Genomic DNA, 24714 nt, shown 5'->3' on the forward strand with positions numbered 1-24714 from the left:
GCTCTTCAGGAACTGGCACCAATGACCTGATTCTGTTTGCAAACCAAATCCACATGGAGAATAGTGGCATTCCCTGTTCCTGTGCCTCATATTTGAGAAAACCTATACTATCATTCACTATTCCCTACATTACTTCACTAATACAGTCCACTTGAAGGAGTGGATGAAAACGATGGTGTAAATTCGGACACTGAGTGCGCTGGAAGGGCTGCCGCTTTTGCAGTTTGTGCTTGCTGTAATAATCCTTTGAAATTTACCAAACTGTCTGCTCCAGTAGCAATGAAAAGATTTATCTTGAACTCTGTAATGGAAACTAGAATGTATAAACCTTAATAAACAATTTAATAATCAATCTAAAAGGAATTTATACCTTTATGATATTACGCTGTATAGCCATGGACCAGATGTTTGGAAAATGGATGGATGAATGATTCGGCGGCGGACACATCTTCTGGTGAGATGCGGGAATTAATTTGGCGTGACCCTCACAGTGCATTTTGGGTATTTACTAGCCGTTGAGCGTACATCAGTTGCACACTCGTTATTGCAGTGCATTATGGGTTTGAATGAGTGCAATCGATAACATCCACCACACTATAAAAAATGTCACTGCCTTAAATTTTTAAGTACAATCAACTTGGATGTTTAAGACATTTCAACTTTACCTCATTACATTAAACTGACTTAAATTAGTTTAATTTTGAATAACTTAACTTATTATGAGTTAAAGCAATGTAAAAACATTATGTTGTCATAACTTATTGATCATATAATTTTTTACAGTGCATTGTTTCGGACACCACTACAAATGGCTGTCCCCTCAAATAGTGCCCTTATTTAATGGAATGGGGGCGATTTTAGACACAGCTGTGGTGTTGCCTAGCAACCAGCTTAGAGGGAGAAGGAGTGCTGGGATATGAAAGCTTTTGAGAGGATGGTGAAAATGGCAAGTCAGGCATGGTTTACCATAAAAAAATAAATTTAAAAAAGGAATAAAGAAAGGTGGTACCATGTAACCTTGCCTACTACATTTCCACATCTCAAGCTATTTTTTATTTTATTTTATTTTTTAAGAATAAATACTTGAAAATACCTCCTGTATGATTTGAATTTTAAAATGTTTTTTTTCTATTTATTTATTTTTTAAATTAAATGCAATGTCAATTTGAACAGTCTGGCATTATAATGAAGGTAAACATATAGCCCAAGTATAAAAAAAATTAAATTAAAAAAATTAAAAGTATATTAATAATAATAATAATTCATTATTTGTAATTTCCGGCAACACTTTATTTTACAGTGTCCTTGTTACATGTTACATAACATATAGTAATAACAGTAAATTATGCATAATTACATGCAACTAACCCTCAACCAAATCCTAATCCTACCCTAACCCTATAGTAAGTACATGTAGTTACTTAATACTACTCAGTATTACACTGTAACAATGACACCTTAAAATAAAGTGTAACCTAATTTCCCTTGAAACATTAAAAAACTTAAATATGTGCTTTTCAAAACCACATGAGAACAAATTATTTCAAATAATTTTAATTAAAAAAAAATCCTTTCTAAACAATTTTTTAAAAAAGGTTGTTTTTTTTTATAATAGAAACTCACTATTTTCAGTCATTATTCTTGATGACATAATTTTTGGTTTTCTATGATCAGTCAGAAAACAATTGTAAGACTATTGCGTCCTCTAGTGGACACACGTGACGCTACAATCATCACTAACTCCAATATACTTGGAATGTTATTTGTTAATTCAGATCTTTGACCTATTCTTTAGACCTACTTTTTGATTAACGTCCTTCATGATTATCAATTTCCAAATTTGTCAAAGATACAAACATTTAAACAGTCAACAATATGAAACTCTTTACACTTCAAAGTGTCAAATAGGACATGTCCATGTATTATATCGAAACTGATGAAAAAAAAAATCTTTAAAATAAGTCTCACCATTAAAGCCAAGTAGATACTTTTGACCCAAAAGATTTCAACATCTTATTTGAGTAAACGGCAAACAATCCACAACAGGACAACTTCCAAGCATGTTTTTAGACCTGACTCATATTATGAAGGCTTTATGAAAACCTGAATCAACAAGCACATTCTTTGCAATGACATCGGATCCACAGAATTCATAATGTTGCGTCACACACAACAGCTTTACTTTCAAACAGTGGGTGCTTTATATTATTTTATTGACAAAAAAACTGATATACATCTAAAATACATGTAATAATATATTTCAAAATACAATATTTTAAATATGCAGTGGTCTAACATTAGAGTATCTGAAACAAAGGCAAGCATACTGCAATAGAATTGTAATCATCATGTTTGTAATACGGTAATTCTATGTCAAGTGTTTTACAGTGATTTTTCAGGATCTGGGAGTTTTGACTTCATATCCTTTAGTTTGGACTTCAGCAGGTCAAATCACCCTTCACAAGTCAACCTTTGAGAAGTTTACATCAATGCACAATCATCCTACAGATGCGACTTTGCTGACTAGGACTGTTTTTCTTGATCCAGCAGAGCTGATCTGATTCCCAGCTTCTGAAGTTCCTCTACCAGGTCGCCGCTCTGATGCATCTGAAGAAGAATATCACAGCCCCCGACAAACTCCCCGTTGAAGTACACCTGTGGAATCGTCGGCCAGTTGGAGAACGACTTTATTCCTTTCAGGTGGAACAAAGTTACATGTCAGTAAACATAATTATTTATTTATTTTTTGTCCTTAAAGGAACACGCCAACTTTTTGGGACTTTAGCTTATTCACCATATCCCCCAGAGTTAGATAAGTCCATACATACCCTTTTCATCTCCGTGCGTGCCGTAACTCTGTCTGACGCACCCACCGCTAGCCTAGCTTAGCAGAAAGACTGGAGGTAAACGGCTCCAGCTAGCATACTGCTCCCAATAAGTGACAAAATAACACCAACATTTTCCTATTTACATGTTGTGATTTGTATAGTCACAGCGTGTACAAATAACAAGGTCACATGAGACACAACCATCTTCTAACCGTATACATACTGGGAACATTCTGAGTGATTTGCTCGCGGCACCTGAGAAGCCCCGTGGTGAGGAGCAGAGAGTTCGCTCAGAGTTGGAGTAAATCACTCCGCCCAAGTAGCAGTGCTTCGCCTTCTGAGAATATAGTTCCCAGTATGAATACGGTTAGAAGATGTCTGTGTCTCATGTGACCTTGTTATTTGTACACGCCGTGACTATACAAATCACAACATGTAAATAGGAAAATGTTGGCGTTATTTTGTCACTTATTGGGAGCAGTATGCTAGCTGGAGCCGTTTACCTCCAGTGTTTGTGCTAAGCTAGGCTAGCGATGGGTGCGTCAGACAGAGTTACGGCACGCATGGAGATGAAAAGGGTATGTATGAACTTATCTAACTCTGGGGATACAGTGAATAAGCTAAAGTCCCAAAAAGTTGGCGTGTTCCTTTAACTCTTACATGCACAACTCTGGAAATAATTGTATGTGACCTGGATTTCCTTATTCTCTTTTTAATTCCCCTTAAGCATTTAAGTCTAGGCTTTACTGTTTGGAAACTAACCTCAGTGGTCTAAGGGTTAACACCCCTTTCTTCCTGCTGCACAAAACTGATAAAGGCAATCAGAGCTGACCGGGTGACTCCTGGTGCCGTTAACCTATACTTGTTTCAGACCCAAACTAAAGTGCATTGTATGGAAGTCATAATAATTAGAAACTTTCTCATAATAATGACTTTATTTTGAGATGCAGAGTCATTATAACGACAACGTTTCTGATTATTATGAGATATTTTCTCATATTAATGAGACACTTTTTCATAAGTTAGTTACTATTACCGTGAGATGTCAAGTCATTATTACAAGGAAACATCACATAATAATGAGAAACTTTCTTAATGAGATTTTTTCATAATACAATTTTGTAATAATAGACCAACATTAATGAACAATTTCTCATAATAATGAGAAACTTTTTAGTAATAATGAGAAACTTTCATGCCTTGGTTTCTCAAAAATGTAGAAACTTTCTCATAATAATGACTTAACATCTCGTAATAATGAGAAACTTTCATGTAGTAATGCCTTGGTTTCTCAAAAATGTAGAAACGTTCTCATAATAATGACTTAACATCTCGTAATAATGGGAAACTAAGTCATTCTTATGATATGTTTTTATTACAAGGAAACATCACATAATAATGTGAACCTTTCTTAATAATGAGTTTTTATAATAAAGTTTCTCATTAATATCCTGTAATAATGGATCAACATAATAATAAGAAACTTTCTCATAAAAATGACTCAATATCTCATAATAATGAGAAAAAAAAATTGTAATAATGAGAAACTTTATTAATTAGAAAAAAAAAGTAAAACAATAATAAAGTTTCTCATTAATATCCCGTAATAATGGATCAACATACGATTTTTTTTTTAATCATAATAATGACTTAGACTAATATCTCATGATGAGAAAATGTTTAGTACTAATGATAAGCTTTTATGTAGTTATTCATTTTATGTTTATGTAACCTTTAATGTAGTAATGCTGTTCTCATAATAATTACTATCTCATAATAATGAGACACTTCCTCATAATAATTGCTTGACATCTCAATAATGAAGTCATTGTTATGAGATGTTTTCTCATAATTATGAGAAACTTTGTCATAATTTGTTAGTTTCTTATTATTGTGAGATGTCAAGTCATTATCACAAGGAAACATCACATAATAATGAGCAACTTTCACATAGTAATGCCTTGGTTTCTAATAAAATGAGAAACTTTCTCATAATAATGACTTAGTTTCTCAGGAATATTTCGTAATAATTGCTTAACATCTCATAATAATGAGCAACTGACTAATGACTCATCTCATAATAATTAAAGTTTTTAATAATAATAATACTGAGAAACTTTCACATAATAACGTGTCATTATTTTGAGATGGGAAGTCATTATTAGATTTTAAATTATTACTACATACACATAATTATGAGAACGTTTCTTGATTATATGATTAATAACTGGCAGCTTAAAATAGATATTTCCAAAAAGGTGTCACTAACTTTTTTAGTATGTCACACGTTTAAGAAGAACCACACATCAAATAAAACCGTCGTTCATCAAATTGTATAGGCTTTTAAACTCCAAATACTTTTCAAACAACAATGACCAGCCACTGACCTTCTCTAATATCCTGATCATCCAGTACGTTATAAGCAGCGTAGCTGTCGACCCCGTGCATTCTGAGGATCTGAACGACGGCGTTGCTGAAGCCGCACATGGGCTGAACAGGAGTGCCTTTCATGAAGACCACCACCTTGTCCTTCTTCACCATCTCCTCCATGTTCTTCTGGCCCGCGGAGGAGCACATGAGGCGGGCCCAACCAGACAGCACCTCTCCATTATACTGCGCTGTTCTGTAATGCCACGCGCCTGGACGAAGACACCGGGCTGTCGATCTGAGAATGTTGTTCATTGTACAAGTCTGAAGGGTTTGGTTAAGAGTTTAAGTGGTTTGTGTATGTGTGTCACGTCCTTTCACTGACGCCACAGTGACAGAACCTCACCGAAGAAACTCGTAGGAACGTAAGCTCCGCCTTATTCGAGAATAAACACTCAATGGAGGAAAGCTATTGGTTCTCGTCTTTTTCTTATCCTCTGTGATTGGTTGAATCCTACGTCAGTCATGAAGGTTACACAAGTAGCTTTTTATCTCTTGACTGTTTCTATTTTAGAGAGGTAAAATATGTATCTACTATTACACGTACATTCACTTTAATTTAAAAACGCCTTTTTCCCCCTTTATTCATTTTGTTTAGTAAGAAGTAATTAGTGGAGGCATTTACATCCGGTTAGAATAATACTGACGTTTTTTCTTCCGGTACGTATATGCTCCATCCGGCTCCAACTCATTTTTGAGAATCGGTTCTTTGAAACTCTTTTAAAGATTCATTTAAAAAACGATTCAGTGATTCCTCTATATTGCCGGAATTTCAGTTCATTTGCTATTATTACTAATAAAATAATGATATTCACAGATGGTTCAAGGAACCATAAAAATGGAAATACAGGTGCTGCATATAGGCTACATCACACAATGTGGGGTTATATTATATATTATATAGGCTAGCCATTATATTGGGATTGCTGTGGGTAGAAGAATATAACAAAATAAATAAAAATAAAAATGTTTTAGTTGCATCTGATAGTTTGTCTGCACTCACAAGCATAAAATCAGGGAAATCATGCAGGCCTGATATGCTAATTGAACTATATCAAACAATATGCAGATGACACAATAAAGGTTTGAGTGTATGGTGTGTTTGGGTTCCTGCACTGGTGTGAAAGGCAATGAAGAAGTGGATGGCTAAATAGTCTCTTAAATCACCAACAGTAGATTTACAGATTGCATTAGGTAAAACTGAGGCTAAATCAATCATAAAAGATCAAACTCAAAAAATATGGCAGGAATATAGGGATATTAATGATATAGGAAAACATCTGTAGTATTCAAAGCAATGTTGGCATGAAAAGGGAGATGAGTAAAAAGCAAAGTGAAGAAAGGATTATCACCGGTCTCAGAATACAGCCAGGGTATAAAGACACTTCATCTATGAGGTAGAAATATAAATGGAATGTGTTTACAATATAATCTGTCCAACATGTGATGATGGATCGTTATGTATATGAAAAGGAAAGGAAGGAATTAAATGAAGTAGCCTACTAGAAAAATTAAAACCAAACTTCACTTTAAAAAACATCCTTGGAACAGCATTGAGGAAAATACATATATACAGTTAATTACATTTTTGAAAGAAACAGGTCTGATGGAGCGAGTATAAAGGTTATTGCTAATTATATATTTTTGTTTTATTTTTTCTTCTGCCAAATCTTCTTATCCACACTCCCGTTCAGTAGATGGCGGTAAAGCACATAAAAAGCCGGTTTACCAACCGCCAATAAAAACAGAAGAAGAAGAAGTTAGGTCGTCTTCGGTTTGATTAAATGAAGTCTGCGGTTGTTGCAAACCGCGTGGATTTTCTACAGTTTTGTAAGTAAGATTTAAGCTACTTTTGTCCACGTCTGTCCCCAGAAAGAAGTGCAGTCTCGCGATCCTGTCTCCGCCTGCAGTGGCTGGAGACTCGACGAGGCTGCATAGATCAAAATGGAGGAGCAAAAGGCGTGACTTCTCTAGACTTTGAAGTTTTACGTGCGATATTCTTTCCACAAATCTCGTCCTGTTTCCACGGCGGTAATGGTTTGTTTTATACCGTTACCAATCTCAAAACAGGCAGAGTAATAAAGCGGCGGCAGTCAGATATTGTCTGACAGGAGAAGCGCGCCTTTCAGACACTTCGAATTGCCACAGTGAAACGTTATGTTGTGAATGGAGGAAAAACCTTGCATTGACTAATTCAGACTGTTTTCTATATCCGTAGGTTCGTCCGGATTCCAACATTGCTCACCATAATCTCAGTAATGTGTAAAGGTTTGTTTTGTAAACGTTTTATTGACTTTACTCTATTTGTTCTTCGTTCAATAAAAAGTGAATTCATGTACGCACACAAAAAAAATCCCAGATTTGTGTCTTTTTGTTCCATAAGTCAGTCAAGTATTTCTGAGGTATCTAAATTTAGCCATTCAGCAAAATTGTTTGTAGCTTGGGTAAACTCTGAACATTGTAATTTTCATTCATGCATGGGTAGGCTAGTTCATGAAGGTGCATTTGTTTATGTCTGAGGCCTGGCTTCCTTGGGTTGTAAAATGAGGCATTATCTACACTCTGTCCTGCAGAACCTATAACAAACTCAGCCAGTCTGTAGGAGTGATTTATAACAAACTAATTACACTTTTACACTCAATTACACTCACAAACGCCCCTAAACACTTCCCCTAGGGAGAATCCCCAGTGCAATTTAAAAGTGTGGTCAACTTCGTCAAGTGGACGAGGGAAGTTTATTTGGACAGACCCTCGATTTTGACTGAGGGAGTTTTCTCATGACATGTACACTTCAGGCATATCCATAGACAATACAACACAATTTTGACATCACAATCAACATCCAGTGCTCGCATTTAATTTACCCAAAAGTGATCAAGGGTTTATGGTGTTTAAACCCACTGCAATGTTTCTGCCAGTAGTGGGCACTCGTGCAACGTAAGCAATGATGTACACCTGAGTGATAGAGGGAAGGGCATAAAAAAGAAGACTTAAAGGTAGGGTAGGTAATCATTTTTCTAAAAAAAAAACATTCCAAATTTGTTTAAACTGTCTTTATATACCAATACATAATTAAAATGTAAGTACTCTGAAAAAGAAAATTTAAAAATCGAGTGACTGTAGACCTTTTAATCTGCAATAAACACAGCTCATTATTTCCATTCACTCCACCCCCTCCCTTCTGAGCTCCTTCCAAAGCCACGCCCCCAAAACACATGAACGCGCGACGCCAAACGCTCAGGCTGGAACAAGACGCATTTATTACCTGAGACGAGTGGAGAGGAAGGAGCGCAGTAGGCCTACATACAGTGACATCATGTCAGAATCACATGTAATAAAATACCTAACTTTATCACTATGAATATAAACAAATAAGTAGAGGTCGACCGATAGTGGATTTTACCGATAACGATAGCTAGGTTGGGCCATACTTGCCGATAACCGATTAATCAACCGATAGTTTTTCAAATTGATACTGGATAAAAACAAACATAACACTCCAAGTAAAACAGTGCTGAACTTTATTATAAAAATAATAAAACTGTATTGAACCATGAAAACATGCTAAATGAAATAAATATATAATATGAATAAATATTGAAGTCAATAAAAGACATTCATTCAAACTGAAACAAAAAGTAATACTCTAAATAACAAATAAAACCAGTTACATTCAAAATGTAACTGTTAAACTGTTATTTTTCAAGCCAACTTAATGAATAAAAAAGTCAAAAAAAAATTGATTGGTATAATATTTGAGCAATACAATTGCACCTTGATCATTCATGTTAGTTTGATAGTGCATTAACTATGGTTAACAAATAAAAACCTTAATTTAAAAATGTATTAGTACATGTTAATTAACATATAATGAACAATCCTTATACATAAGTTATTAACCTTTAGTTAATGTTACATATGGAATTTTATTGTAAGTGTTATCATTTCATATAAATCCAAACAGTCATGCTTTAATATCTACAATGCCAGAGCATTGAAATGACATAAATATTAAATGTATAGTCTCACACTTTTGCTTCTATTTTATAAACACTTGATGATTATCTAATCAAAATAACAAAACATGTATTAAAGTGATGACGAAAAAATAACCGAAATCGAATGCTTTTCTGATTTATGTTTCTGTCGGCTGTATGAACATATCAGTTTGCTATCTTACGTCTCTAGCTTTAAATATGCAACTTCTCTGCATATTAAATGCATAAAAGTGACCAGCTGGATATAAACTAATGCAAATAGAGGTAACAATTGTGACATTAAACATTCGGGTCGGACTTACGTTTATTTTTGTCAGTGTTTTAACCGCTTTCGGTAGGCTACTACTAATGTTCGCGTCCTCTCAGCCTCGAAGGCAAACACACATACTGGTGTGCTGTTCTTTCTCTACTAATGCAGCATTTAGTCAACAAATTAATCACTTTATAATGATATGACAAAATGTACAGTATACATAGGCTACCTTTTAGCTGTCGGTGCTTTAAACACGCATCTGATGTCAGCGCTCTCCACGCAGCGTGTGCTCTCAGTGCAGCACGCAGCGTCACGTGTCGAAATAAACAACACAGGCATCAGCGATTTTTATTACACCTCTAGAGGCCGCTCTTGTACTGCATGATGCCAGCAGACCCTTCTCAGCTCTCTCTTACTGTGTAATGAATGACAGCGCACGCTTCTCAGCGGCTCCAGCAACGGACGCAACCAGGAAAAACTATCGGTATGTATTTTTGCCGATAACGATAGTTCCACCAATCAACTATCGGTGCCGATTAATTGGCAAAACCGATGAATCGGTCGACCTCTACAAATAAGATTTCTTTTAGTACTCACTATCAAGCTAGCATATCGATAATGGTAAAGTTTCATTCGGTAACGAGCTATATTTATAAGGCAAAACTAAAAACAGGTTGCATTGATACACGTTTTTCCATTACCATCAGTTACACTGTGATGAAGATGAATTTCGTGTAAGATTCATAACATATACAGTGTTTTGCATGTAAGAGTTTCCATGATGAAAACATTGTTGACTCTAATGAAGACTAACGTACACTCCGAGTCCGGAGAAAAGTACCGCATCGTCGGCTCGAGGACAGGTCCGGGGTTGAGGGCGAAGCAGAGGAGGTCGTTCAAGAGCGCGGGCAGGGTCCGAGGAAGTAGTTTTTGCCTTGTTTGCCTTCGCTGACTGCATATGCAGGTGCTTTGAGCTGAATATTTCCGGGAACGGTGACATGTGATGAGTGCACGCAGGGCAGCGCGCGCAGTGGGGCTCGGGGCGGGCACGAGACATGAAGGCATCTGATTGGTTCTTTACATTCGCACCGAATGGCAGTGATTGGTCAGAGTTTTTACTGTCCTGCAGCTGCTACAGAGGTCTGATTTTTTTCATTCCTTTTTCTAAACACATAATGTATTGACTACTATCAGGATGGAAGGACCATTTCACCCAGTATAAAAAAAAGTGTTTCTGAACAGGATTACCTACCCTACCTTTAAACGCAGCCTAAGTTGTTCCTTCTATAGTAAAATTGTCAATTTTAAGAATGGTCTGTTTTTATTTCATGGTGATAAATGTAGGCTATATTTAAACTATTTCAATAGTGTTTAAAAAGTAAAACCTAACAAATGTCTCTGTGAAGTGTATCATAGTGGTATATAAAAAAAAAAAAAATGGCACTAGTTATGTTTTGGTACTTCATGCTGTGACATTCAGGTATATTTAGGCCACATCCACACGAAGCCAGAGCTTTCCCTATCCAATCTTTTTTTTTTTTCTTGTTCTAAAACAAATTCTGTAAACTGCGTCATCTCAAGAAATTTCTACATACACGCGAAACAGACTCAAACCGATGTAGTATACATGCCAGACCAGTATGTAGTGCTGTATTTCTGCCACAGAGATATACACTAAAAACGGAGAAGACTTGGAGCATGTGCTTAAACCTTGTGCGCTGATGCAATAATATTAGGCTCAGTAGCTGCTGCTTTAACTTTTGCCAATAACTTTTTTGAACAATATAAACAACCATAAATGGCCTGGTACAAAATATGAAACGTCTTAATGAGACAACAGACAAGCATCATAGCATAAGAAAGAAAATAGGAATAAAGAAGTAAAATAAAGAAATAAAAATACAAGTAAATAATAAATAAAGAAATAAAAGAGGCTCAGTAGCTTCTGCAGCACGAACACAAGCATGTAATCTGTTGTTGTTGCTGTTACGTGTTGTAGTGGTGTGTGACTAGGGTCGACACGTGGGGTGATGACATCATCGTTTCACAAAATATACGGATTGGCTGTACACACGAAAACGTAAGGGTGTCGTTTTCAGATTGACACTCTCTGGGGCCCGATTAAAAAAAATTGCGGTTTCAGGCTCCCAAAATGCCGGATCCGTCTGGACGAATCGCCGATACGATACAACATTTTTACGTATACCGCTAAACGCGTCTCCGTGTGTACAAGGCCTAAGGCCACATCCACACGAAGCCAGAGCTTTCCCTATCCGATATTTTTTTTCCCCGTTCAAAAAAAAAATTCCGTAAACACGGCGTCATCTCAAGAAATATCTGCGTACACACGAAACCACTGAAACCGACTCAAAACGATGTAGTATACATGCCAGACCAGTATGTGGCGCTGTAATTCTGCCACAGACATACACTAAAAACGGAGAAGAAGACTTAAAGCATTCGCATAAACCTTGCGCGCTGTATACAACAATACTATTAGAATATTAGGCACAGTAGCTTCTTTTTTAATCAAGAACTTTGTTGAACAATATGAAAAACCATAAATGTAGTTGCTGTGACTTAACGGTGTCTGACTAGTTGACACTTGGTGTGATGACATCATCGTTTCACAAAATATACGGATTGGCCGTACACACGAAAACGCAAGGGCGGCGTTTTCAGATTTATCCACCTTGGGACCCGGTTTCAAAAAATAGCGGTTTCAGTCTCCGAAAACGCCGGATCCGTGTGGACGAAACGCCAATACGATAAAAAATTTATACGTATACAGCGAAACGCGTCTCCGTGTGGACAGGGCCTAATTGTATGAATACATTGACCCACTAATGCAATATATAAGGCAACAAAAACACACTGTCATTGACTTTAAGCAGTTTTTAGCGCACGGACAACAACATTATCAAAACGATCCTGTTCACATGGATCCGCTGTAAAAACGCTGTATTATCATGGCAGGCCAGTAGTTGGCGAAGTCACTTTGTAAAGAAACACTATGCGCCTACAGACTGAACACGTAATACACATGCGCATGATGTCACCGTTTTCAGAAATTAGCATTTTTGTAGTTTACATGGAGACAATAACGTTATCATTTTGAAAAAAACTTGCTCTTTGAAACCCGTTTTCAAAAGTTTGCGTTTCCTGGGGCCCGTTCTTCGTACGTCGCTAACTCAGTTAGCTGGATTTGATTGTTGACGATTTGGCATGATCTTGGATTGTTTGGTTCTTCGACGCTCATCCTGGACTTGCTGTCATAGCAACAGGTCCGTAAACTTGAACCTGCTCGGGAGCAGGCTTATTTCATGTAAACAGGATTAGATCGCGGCTCATAAGCGGAGCTGATACGGGAAGTCCAGCGCAGCGCGATAGTGCACTTTCTGAGATTTATATTTTTTCTCGTGACTCGTGAGATTGTCGTTTACATTATTAATTTGTTGGAAACGCACATTTATTTTCGACTAGTCGGAGTCGGGCTTTAACTACAGTACAAACTGTTTGCATTGTCCTAAGATTATTTGCGAGTGGTTCTTTCCTTTACACTATTGGAGATGCAGAGAACTTGATGGAAAGTGCTGTCTGTCGTGTCATTCAGAGTTTACCTGGCGCTTTTAGGTTTAAAAAAACAGTTTTAGGTTTTTAAGACCCAATGTTGTAAAGCATTTTTTTAAAGCATTTTTTTTTTTTTTTTTTGGCTATCATAATTTTTTATGAAGATCATACAATCATGACCATGCCGATTACAGATATGTCACTCAGGCTTCACTAACGTGATTGGTACCATAGACTGCTAGACCATAGACTGCCATCAAGGCCTCAATGAAGGGGATTATGTGAACAGAAAGGGGGTTCACAATGTAAATGTGCAGCCCAGTTACTGTGATTCTTATTCCACATATCAAATAAAAAAAGGCAGTTGACTAAAATCTTCCATATCACAAATGTGAAAGCAAAAAGGCCAGGATCTGTGCATGACTTAAGAATTTTCAGAGATTCACATTTATGCACATTATTTGAAAGTGGTAAGGAAAGTTCCACAATTAAATATCAAGCTCGCTGTATTACATACACTTATGCTGATCCTAACAGAACTGCATTTCTTCATAGGTGATTATGACATGTTCCTGCCTGCAGACAGGTGTTTTATGACCCCATTCCCTGACCCAAACCAGTTACAATGCAGCTCTAGCCAGGACAAGGGCACACAATGAAATGAACTTTGGCTAACTAAAGGGAAGATTTCAGTGTCTGAAAAGTCTGAGGGTTGCACACCTGACAGGGCCTGTGACATTGTTGCATGTGCCATATTACACAACATTGCCAAAAAAAACCAAAAAACACTATTCATTAAATGTTTAATAAAATACAAATATGCTTAGTTCCTTGAGTTTTATTTCAATTGTTCTTTGTAAAGAAAAGCCAGTGGTCAAGTGCCTGCAACAAGAGATATTAGACACATGCCTCATGCAACAAATAAAAAGGAAAAGTTGGCGATAAACATGCCCACCTGTAGGCCTATGTCTCCTCTGTCTGTGCAGACTCTAGGCCTTTCTGTAGATGTGGAATCCTGCAACTTATATTGCAGCCATAAAGCATACAAGTATAAATTAAGTAAAGTTATTTATGCACTTGCAGGTAGTTCCTCCATATGACAGTTATCTGAGAGGGTTTATTCACTGTCCAGTACAATGGAAACAAATGGACATTACAAAGTCTTATACTTTCTTTCCTTTGGAAAGTTAGAAAATGTCCACTTACTGCACATATTTCAGCCACCACTTTCTTGGGAACAGATACAAGTGTTGGTGTATTATGTAAAAGTGCACAAAAGAGGAAAACACAATGTCATTACAATGACCTACACTCGGGAAAAATATTTTTACATTAACATAAGTTTATCAGTTTTCACTTTCACAAGTCAAAGCAATTCATCATTACTCAAGATTTAACAGTTGAAATGACTATACAGCCTTAATTTAATGCAGCAAAAATAATTTTACAGTGTAGGCTACTAAGATCTTTTCTTCTTTTTTTTTTCTCAGCCTTTTTCTTGGTTGCTTTTATAAACAGACATCCATTTATTTAACAGTATCTTTTATAAAAGAGACTATAATATAATTAAAAATTACCATTATGTAGAATATTTTTGTACTTCACTTTTGTTTGTTCCCATGTTCTCGTGTGGTGACTGATATTACAATGAACAAAGTAATTATGCAATTATTAAAATACAAAAATATAGGCTAATAAGTGATAAAAACATCTAATGGCCACTTCTAACGGATTTAAATTGTCTGCTACTTTTTGCCAGCCCTCTCTCCTAGCTTTTGCAGGCTTTGAGGTGTTCCCTGGCGTTTTGATTTAACATTAAAATTCCGAATAAACTTCGACTATTAGTTCTCTTGCTCTGCTGCGGAGAAAAACTGTGCGCGCTCTTTGGCCACGCTGAACAGCCAATAGCAGCGTTGCTGATCAATGTTTCTACTATCAATACATATCCCCTTTTCAACCAGCGCATGAACGCGCAATTATCTCAGATAACTCAATCCAGCGATACTAATCATAACTGGCAAGTGTGTTCGAAGAACCGAGTTAGCCAGATCATGATTAGCACGATGATCTCATCTTGGATGTGTCATTTGATCTCGGATGTAATAAGCAACGTACGAAGAACGAGCCCCAGGTCCCCAAAACGCTGTTGTCGTGTAAACAAGTTTTCCGTTTTTAGTTGAAAAATGGTCCCTTAGTGTTAAAATATCCTTTCATGGTGAGGATTAATATTTCCTTTTACAAAAAAGAAAAAAAAAAACTTGAACCCCCAAAGCATAGTTAAACTATGAACAAACCATCCATTCAAGCATCCACATGTTTTATTTGTTAAAAGTGAATAGGTGAAATGTCAACACATGAAAGTTCAAGTATGACTATGAATGAGTATTAAATATTGGCTTGAGGCAGTAAAGGATTTGCAGGAGCTGTCACAGGTGTATGGAGGAGACGGGCGTGTACTGGCAGGATTTGACGCTCAAAAACAATTTGACGTCTCAAACCCGACGACTTGATTTCCTCAAATGTTACCCTGTAGCGTCACTGCAGCTACTGTAGCATATTCGTGACTTTGAGAAGTTTTCTTGGTCCTGTTCAGGATGTCCTCAACATTGAGTAAGAGAGATGGACGTGTTAAAGACAAGAAATGCGCGAAAAGAACCCAAGGTAAAAGAATCCATAACGGTGTACATACATAATTCACAGGTACAGTTCTTATAATGAATTATCTTTATGCTTTAAATAATTTTGGGTGGATATTTTTATGATCACGCAATATTTTAAATGGCAAGTTTGCTCCATTGTATCATAATATATATTATATTTTCCAGTTCTGGCACAGGTTTAAAAAATAATTTTGTATTTTTCTTTTAAATACAGTATTTTATATTATATTATAAACACAATATGACCGAAATGGAAATGGAAATAAAACAACATTCTGAAAAAACAAGTCTGAAAATAAAATGGAACGTTTTTAAGACAAACTTCCTCATTCATTTCACTCAGTGCATGTCTCTTAAATGAAAGCGAACGTGCTTATACCTGTTCTCCCCTGCTATAAACCTGTTACAATGTTCTGAAATGACAGCATGTACAAAAGTTGACTCAAAAAGGAGTACCCTTTTTCAGAGAAAAAGCCTGAGTTTGATTTCTTTGTTTACAGAGGAGAAGCAGGCAGTCCAACAGAGAACTTTTACCAAGTGGATAAACATGCATTTGAAGAGAGTGAGAATTGTCTTATTTCTACTGCAAGGACAATCAACAGATTCAGTTTTTTACATGCAACAAGGCCAATCAACATATGATTTTCAAAATTATACCTTTGTTTACATAATATTTTCCATGAGTGTCAGACCTATTACTACAACAGAAGTATTGAATGTCTTAAGGTGTTGTTTTTGTAAAAATGTCAGCATGTTTGTTTATTAATAATGAAAAATTAACATACTGTACATTTAAAAGTAGTCATTAACTGTCATGTCTACTTCATTTAAGTTCCTTTCTGTGTTGTAGTGTGACCCACCTTTACAAGTTAATAACTTATTCACTGATGTTCAAGATGGAAAGGTTCTCATGGCTCTTCTAGAGGAACTGTCAGGCTGTAATATGGTTTGTCACATCACATATATTACTGAAAAGATACAAAGTTTGATCACTATAAAACTGTCATACATAAATGTGGCTTTCCTACACACATAATAAGTGTTTTTCATGTGCTTTAGCTTGATAGATTCAGGCCATTCCCGCATCACATCTTCAGACTAAACAATATTGCAAAGGTCTTGAATTTCCTCGAGGACAGAAATGTAAGTCCTAATTAATTTTGTTCTCCATGTCTTAGTGTGAATCCCTGTACATACATGGTGGGTGGGAAATATATCATGGCCAATAATTAATTCCATCATTTTAGTTAAATGGATAGTTTAACAATATCAAAAATGAACATTTTGTCATAATTTACTCACCTTCAAGTTGAGGGTAGACATTGAATTCCATAGTCGAAAAAATATATACTATGGAAGTCAGTGGGGCCCATCCACTGTCTGCTTACCAACATTCTTTAAAATATCATATTTTGTGTTCAGCAAAGGAAGAAAGAAACTCTTACAGGTTTGGAACAACTTGAAGGTGAGTAAATGATGACAAAAATGTAAATGGTGGCCATGTTGTACAAAATAAAACAAGGGAAATAATTAGTACGTGACAACGATTTAAAGGGAACTAATTAGTAAAACACAGCCATCAATATATATTTTTCTTTCCATATGTCATGTTCAAATGTAATCATTTATATTATTTCCACAGGTGAGTCTTATAAATATTGACGCTAATGATATTGCTAATGGCAATCCTTCAGTTGTTCTCAGGCTAATCTGGAACATCATTGTATACTATCAGGTAAAGTACACTAACATTGTGTAACAGTAATGAAAGAGTTCCATTGTTCTTGTGAGTGAGTGTTTGATCGACTGCGTTATTGTGGCTAAATTATTTTACCATTCGAAGATTAAACAGGTTACAGGACACCTAGAGAAATTCCCTTCCACCTTCAGTCTGCTGTCATTACCTTGTGGCAGTGATTCTTCTGGTGGTAGTTCTCCAGTATCACCTGGAGATGACATATTCGGCACTCTACCCTCAAAAGGCAAAAGGTCTTCTCATAATCTCAAGTACCGCGGTACAGCCATAAAGACTCTGCTTAGCTGGGTGCAAAACTGCACAGCAAAGTAAGTCAATTAATTTACTCAGCCACAATAAAGACAAATGTGTTTCTTGATATCCAAATTGGTATATTGTATATTTGTCATAATTTACTCACCTTCATGTAGTTCCAAACCTTTTTTCTTCTGTGGAACACAAAAGGAGACAGTTTAAAGAATGTACTGATCACTCTTTTCCTTGAAATTGAAACGGAAACTGACGCTTTCAAGCTTCGAAAAGATGCAAACGCTACAAAAGCATTGTTTTGTTCGCTATATTCCTTTCAAAGCCGTGCAGTAGCTTTCTGTTTTTACTTCAAATCTCCTTCTCCAGTGAGCTGTAAATGAGGACCACGAAGTGAGTGTGTTGAACTCATTCAGAGTGGTTTTGTGAAGCATTTTAAACGACTTATTGAAAACATATAACTCAAAAGAACAATTTGTTCCAAATTAAGCGTCATTACTTATATGAACACTCTTATGAACACACCAAGTTGGATGTCAAGGCTGGTTCTTAAGATGTTCAGTAAATGTAACTTGAATTTTAGTATGTTGCTCACTCAATACTACCGGATGACTTTGTATGGACTATGGACCACTTTCATGGTCTTTTGCATCCATTTTGTCCACATCAAGTATAATTGCATTAAAAAAGAACATTAACTTACACAGAAGAAAGACAGCTTTGGAACAACATGCAGCTAAAATGTTTCGATTTATTTATTTATTTTTTAATTTATTTTTTTATCTATGCCTTTAATTAATTGGATGGACTTCCATAATTTATTCAATCTTAGAAAATGCTGTTTCAATCTTTTCCTTCAGATATGGGGTAGAAATTCATGATTTCGGTAACAGCTGGAGGAGCGGAATGGCTTTTTTGGCTCTGGTTAAATTCTTCTGTCCTGAATTTGTGGACATGAGGAAAGCTTTGTCCTCTGAGCCCCGTCTAAACATGGAGACAGCCTTCTCAGCAGCATATGAGTGGCTGGGGATTCCTCCACTGCTGGATCCAGATGGTAACACACACACACACACACACACACACACACACACACACACACACACACACACACACACACACACACACACACACTAATACTCATGTTGGGTTTTCATGTTTTATAAGTACATTCCACAGACATAATGATTTTTATACTGTACAAACTGTGTATTCTATCCCCTCACACTAAAACTACCCCTAAACCTATTCATCACATAAAACTTTCCACATATTTAAAAAACATTACTTTGTATGATTTATAATCTATTTTCCTCATGGGGACCAAAACATGTCCCCACAAGGACAAGGATTTCAGATATTCCCATCTTTGTGGAGACATAATTGCCATTTTGTCTCCATAACGTAGGGTTTGCCAGGACCACACACACTATCCACTTCCTTTTACTTGAAGAATAGCTGTGTATTGTTTGTGCCTTCTATATAGGGGAACATGCTTAATTGCTGCATGACCTGTGCTCTTCAGAAATAAATATGTTGTAAAAACCCAGAATTTTACTGCAGAACTATTGTACTACAGTAAATATTGCCTGCGAATATTGTATAGCAAAGTGTTGTATTGCTTTCTTAGTTTTGTGACTGGGTAGCAAATAAGCAGAATTTATTTTTGAGTGGGATTCATCTTCAAAGCAACTGGACTGCAAGCAGGTGTGTTTGTTATTTGACCTGACCTTTTTTTTGCACTAGATGTTGCAGTGCATTCACCAGATGAGCAGTCCATCATCACCTATGTAGCCCAGTTTCTTGAATGTTGCCCAGGCCATGGTGAGGTGAGGATATGTTTATCTTTCATATCAATGATTGCGTAATAAGGCCGGTCATATAAAGTCACAGGTAAAGCTAACCAAGACTTGCTTATCTGGAATGGTAACATTATTGTGAGTAGATATGTCAAGAAGACTAAACATGTGGTCACATGAGGATTCCTATTGAAATTACTGGATTTTGCCCTCGAAAGTTTGCCGAAAAATGATAAATGTGCTGCCACCAGTATCAACATTGAAGGTGGTAACGGGATAGTTTAACCTCCACAGAATGAAGCTGAAGTGGAAGAGCCGGACTGTTTCAAAGACATGTATACAGTGTTAATTTTTTAATTTTTTAATTCTCAAACATGTGGATTCCTATTAAAATGACTGAATGTTACCCTTGCAAATTTGCCAAACAATGGCAAATGTGACAGCACATGTGATATTAATAATGCATAATATAATAATATAATGCATCCATGTATAATTTCACTCCAAAATGTCGGAAATGCTGTCTATTAATGGATCCTACTGGCATTTCAGAGGCCAGGTTTTTTTTTTTTTGTTTAAAGGGTTCATGACCTGGCTTTTAAAAAATATATATATTGTTGTCTGAGGTCAACTTTTGACGTTCGCTTGTGTTTTACATTCCAAAATAGCAAAATTAATGTTAGGCTATGTTCTACCCTGGTTTTGAGCCTAGCTCCTGAAACACTCGGTTTTTATGGGCGTGCCACATTGAAGACTTGGAAGTAAACGCCCACTGCTATGATTGGATAACAGTTTTGCATATTATAATGAGTTTCATGTAATGCGTGAATCGGTGGGCGGGGCTAAACAGGCAGTGTTGAAGTAGGCTTTGATCTTCTTCTGCGGAGGTGGTGTTTGATACCCTTTGACGTCATAGATCCCCACTTTGAAAAACCTGTTGTTTGCTGTGCCTGGTGTCAATAAAAGCTTTTATTGGAATAACAAGGACGTTTTCAGTTCTGAAACGAACAGGATATTCTTATTGTATGATGACCTCTTATATGTCAAAAGCTCAAGGAAAATTTTATTTCTCAGTTCATCACCCCTTTAAATTAAGCCCTGAATGATTTTGATTTAAATTATTTTTTTTTGTGAATGTTTTTAAATTTTGCATCATTTAGTTGCTAAAGATAGTGTCAACAGATCTTGAGTCAAGGCTTAGAATTACAATTAAATATATATATATATATATATATATATATATATATATATATATATATATATATATATATATATATATATATATATTGTTGACACACTAGAGTATGGAAGCTCACTTTGGAGTAAATAAGGTACTCCACTAAAAAGTGGAAATTGCCTTTTTATTTACTTTTTTTCTATAAGGTACAAAATACATACAAAATTAACCCAATGTATCACCATTGGAAACAAATTATAATTTTTTTTTGATGTTTATTCTCAAGCAAACTAAGATAAAATAAACAGTTATATTAGAGAAAGATGTATTGCTAATCGCATTGCATTCACTGATTCACAGGACAGTGTATCAACAGATTCCTCTAGAGGAACACCAAACTCCATTGAAAGATGGGACAGACCTTGGATTGACTCGGTCAGCTGTGTCTCACAATCTAATGTCTCCGCTGAAGTTTTGAGACGCCTTCATAACCCGTCTGAGACCTGCCAAGAAGAACAAGATCAAGAGCTCAGCTCAGAGTCGCTTCATATCTGTCCTTCAGACAACCCTGTGGGTTTATCTGCTATACCTCCACATTTCTTCACCATGAAGAGTTCCAGCTGGTCAGCTGGACAATCCTTCTCAGACTCCACTGGAGGGCAGTGTTGTGACTCCGTAGCATGGAAAAAAGGCTTGATGGTAAACCTGGAGGATGATGGGAACAGTTCTGAGGTTTCAAAGGCCGTTTATGCAATGTCAATGCTGGATTCAGACGAGGAGGACGCATACAGCTACATCTTAGAGCTTGACCATAAAGAAGCTGGAATAGTGTCAAATGTCGACTTTGAATTAAACGCAGTCATGGATTCACAGGGAATGGAGTTTGATATAAATGTTGTCAATACACTTGAATCTCAAAGTAGGGAAAGAAACTCATTGTGTCATTTGTGTGATACACAGAGTCATTTAAAACCCACGGATGTATTGATGTCATATGATAGCAAAGGTACAGATGAAAGCACACTGGGACAGGTCAAGGACATTCATGTATCCCAAAGGGACTGTGACTCTCTGCCGATGAATCGAACTGGTATAGAAAACACAGAAAAGACTGCCAGATCATCTGCTGATGAATGTTTGGACTTGGACTGTTCATTCAAAATGAAGGAGAGTATTTACTTGGATGTATTTACTCTGACTTGCAGTGATGGTGTTGATCATATGCAAGTGGACAATGATCTTGATAAGGAGAAAATTAGAGAGGACCTTTTCCTTTGCGAAGTGAATGATAGTCTATCAGAAAATGACCAATATGAGCAAACCAGTTTTTTCGATCGAAGTGTTTTGGATAGAATAACTGAAGAACCTGCAGTTTCACATTTGAGGTTAGGATTATATTTTTCATACATTTTATCACCTGCTCATTGGAAAAACGTGCCTCTACCTAAAAACGTACCTTTACAAACAATTCACTGCAGATTTACATTAATCTGTTTTATATTAAACTGAACATGTTTTTAATGGCACTCACTAGACATTTCACTTTGAAACATGCAATAAGCATAATATCATTCAGCAGAAATGTTGCCACAGGTACGTTTTTCCAATGAGCCTGTTTGCTTTGAAAATAACCAATAACCGCCTCTTTCTGTGTTTTAGGAACGGCGGTCGTGACCGAACTAGTTATGAGCTGGAAGAGCTACATGTGCTTCTGTTCCTCTGGATGATCGTCTACTGCTGCCTTATATATCCTCACCTGGACTTATTCAGTCTATTAAGTAAAAACTAGCAATGCTAGAGCAATATACTTACAAGGAGAGTTCTACAAAGTGCAATATTGTGCGTCCACACACGCAATTCAGTTTATCTCCTTCTCATTGTTTGTAAGTCAGGATCAGAGCTAAAACTTGTCCTCTAAATAAAGTGGGTTTAGATCACAAACGGAATTTACAGTTGAAGAGTTACATACTTACAACAGACTATGTGGATTGTCAGTATCACATTGCGAGAGCATGTCAAAGGTCTTAAAGGGTCATTGAGTTTTTTGTCATTGAGTTTGTTTTTGAGTTTTACAACTCATTCCTGCAGCACTCTATAAATATTGCCTTTTTGCTGCTTTACCTTTAATATATATATACATAACTGTCCTTCCATGTGACATGAGCAACAAGGTTCAGTGTTATTTACTTTACAGTGTTAACTCTTTACCCACCAGCATAAAAATAAATAAATAAAAAAAGTTGCCAGCGACTGCCAGCCTTTTTGATAAAAAAAAAAAGAAAAGAAAATCACGTTTTTGTCAAAGACTTCATCTGGATCAGATTCAGAATGATGATCAAAACATAGATGGAGTAGATCGAGTCCATCAACACCCCCACAGCTTCACAGTCCTCGTCCTGGGTCGACATTTCATTCAGTATCATTAGGCAGTTTTGATTTATATGCAATTTAATGTTGATGATAGCGGTATTTTACATTTGCATCTGCTTACATACTAATGTATGCTATCGCTTGTTTCTGCTTCTTCTTCACCTGTGTTTTGATCAGGAGATTCTGCACTCTTTCAGAAGATGCGAAATAGCATAACAGTGAAAACACGGAATGCCGGAAATTTCCGTCAATTGCGGAGAAAGAGTTAATATATTTATTTTATTTTATTTTATTTTCTCCTTATGTTTTATTTGTTTATGTGAAATTGGTTTCATGATGTTTTTTGATCAATACGTGAATGTTAATCTGACGTCTATAATATTGTACAAAATTGAAAAGCATTAAAGAATAAAATAATACAAATATTTATTTTGACAGAAGATGGTATGTCAGGTAGTGGAAAGAGTTTGTTTAGCTTCATTCTATCATTTGACAGTTGAATGCTTCATTATTGAAGCTAAATGTAATGGAGAGGCCTACTTAATAATCTCATTAGAACAGTAGTTGAAATATTGAACACTTTATCAGATGTATAAACATGTTGCAAACAAATGTTAACATGCACCAATAAAGTGATTTTCAGTTCGTCCCAGCAATCAAAAAGTTATATATGTGTGTGTGTGTGTGTGTGTGTGGATCTGGAGAAGATAAAACAGGCCAAACTGTTCAAATATGTAAGACTAAGCGTGGGCTGAATGAGATTTGTGCCCTCACTACAGAGAGCCAACAACTTCTGAGAATGTGTTTGTTTACTGTCAAGGTCAGGGCCGCTAATCAATGTCAACATCTTTCAACATTTCCCTTGGAAAACGATCCAAAGAGGAGTTTGGACAGTTACGTGTACCCCCAACTGTGTTTTTTTTGCAGTGAGTTATCAAGAGATGTGTACAGTATATTTTGATAGTAGCAAAGCTGTTAATATTCACTTCTCCAGGGGAATTGGACAAGCCTGAGAGACGCAGGTGCTAAATGGTGTTGGAAGCTACTATGGATGCCCTAGTGCTCTACAATGACCTTGTCTTTGGTTTGTTTGCTGCCTATAGCAGGGAGAAGCAGAGGGAAAATCATTGTTTCTCCTCAGTTGGACTGTCCTTTGCCCTTGTGAAGATATGGAGAATCTCACATGACCTGATCTCAATAAGGGTTGATGAATGGGCTTCTCAACTTCACAGAGACCTCTGTGGAGGTCACATATTCCTGGTCATGCATAACTTAAAGAAGACACTTACAGCTCTTACTCAGTATTATGATAGTCAGAAATGTACAACAAGATTTAAATATGGCTCTAGATTAAAATATATAAATTAGTTTTGAAATATAGCAGTCACTTTTTTTATATATTGTATGTTATACAGTGCATTCAAAGTATTCAGACCACTTATTTGTTTCCCCACACAATTAATGTATTAAAGTATTACATCAATAAACATTACATACCCCATAATGACAAAGAAAAAATATATTCGGGATAATGTGCATATTAAATAAACAACAACACTCTAATCCATTTGGTGGCAGCGAATCAACAAAAGCTCCTTTGCCAACTGCCAGTATAACATTGAAAGAAGAAGAT

The 24714-nt window shown here is 36.3% G+C and overlaps 2 protein-coding genes and 1 long non-coding RNA gene across 6 annotated transcripts in view; 1 reads left to right on the forward strand and 2 right to left on the reverse strand.

The window, feature by feature from the left end:
• Positions 1-24714, reverse strand: part of LOC309481724 — a 375444-nt gene that overhangs the window by 94107 nt on the left and 256623 nt on the right. The gene's annotated exons all lie outside the window — the stretch shown is intronic.
• Positions 2197-5623, reverse strand: glrx5 (glutaredoxin 5 homolog). Its single transcript, XM_082146744.1, has 2 exons — positions 5216-5623; positions 2197-2693 (listed from the first exon to the last, which is right to left on the reverse strand). Exons 1-2 carry the CDS (start codon positions 5508-5510, stop codon positions 2524-2526), a joined length of 465 nt encoding a protein of 154 aa, XP_082002870.1. The 5' UTR covers positions 5511-5623; the 3' UTR covers positions 2197-2523.
• clmnb (calmin b) lies at positions 6977-23748 on the forward strand. 4 transcript variants are annotated; one of them, XM_082146686.1, is made up of 11 exons: positions 6989-7085; positions 7474-7523; positions 16237-16298; positions 16587-16682; positions 16796-16879; positions 17379-17471; positions 17580-17800; positions 18599-18792; positions 19482-19564; positions 21072-22096; positions 22371-23748. In XM_082146686.1, exons 2-11 carry the CDS (start codon positions 7514-7516, stop codon positions 22498-22500), a joined length of 1998 nt encoding a protein of 665 aa, XP_082002812.1. In that variant the 5' UTR covers positions 6989-7085; positions 7474-7513; the 3' UTR covers positions 22501-23748. The 4 variants fall into 4 exon arrangements, with proteins under 4 accessions (XP_082002811.1, XP_082002812.1, XP_082002813.1 ...); XM_082146687.1 differs by lacking the exons at positions 6989-7085; positions 7474-7523 and adding exons at positions 11057-12657; positions 15208-15776; XM_082146684.1 differs by lacking the exons at positions 6989-7085; positions 7474-7523 and adding exons at positions 11057-12657; positions 15208-15737.

This window comes from Leuciscus leuciscus (assembly GCF_965113295.1).
Source record: "Leuciscus leuciscus genome assembly, chromosome: 19".
NCBI classification, from domain to species: Eukaryota; Metazoa; Chordata; class Actinopteri; order Cypriniformes; family Leuciscidae; genus Leuciscus; species Leuciscus leuciscus.

Bases quoted from the DNA above. Each gene is read 5' to 3' on its own strand.
- glrx5 (XM_082146744.1), bottom strand. From the start codon at position 5,510: ATGAACAACATTCTCAGATCGACAGCCCGGTGTCTTCGTCCAGGCGCG. The intron at 2,694-5,215 runs GTCAGTGGCTGG...TCCACCTGAAAG, and splicing joins TGATCAGGATATTAGAGAAG to GAATAAAGTCGTTCTCCAAC.
- clmnb (XM_082146684.1), top strand. From the start codon at position 15,671: ATGTCCTCAACATTGAGTAAGAGAGATGGACGTGTTAAAGACAAGAAA. The intron at 16,683-16,795 runs GTTTGTCACATC...CATGTGCTTTAG, and splicing joins AACTGTCAGGCTGTAATATG to CTTGATAGATTCAGGCCATT. The intron at 16,880-17,378 runs GTAAGTCCTAAT...TTATTTCCACAG, and splicing joins ATTTCCTCGAGGACAGAAAT to GTGAGTCTTATAAATATTGA.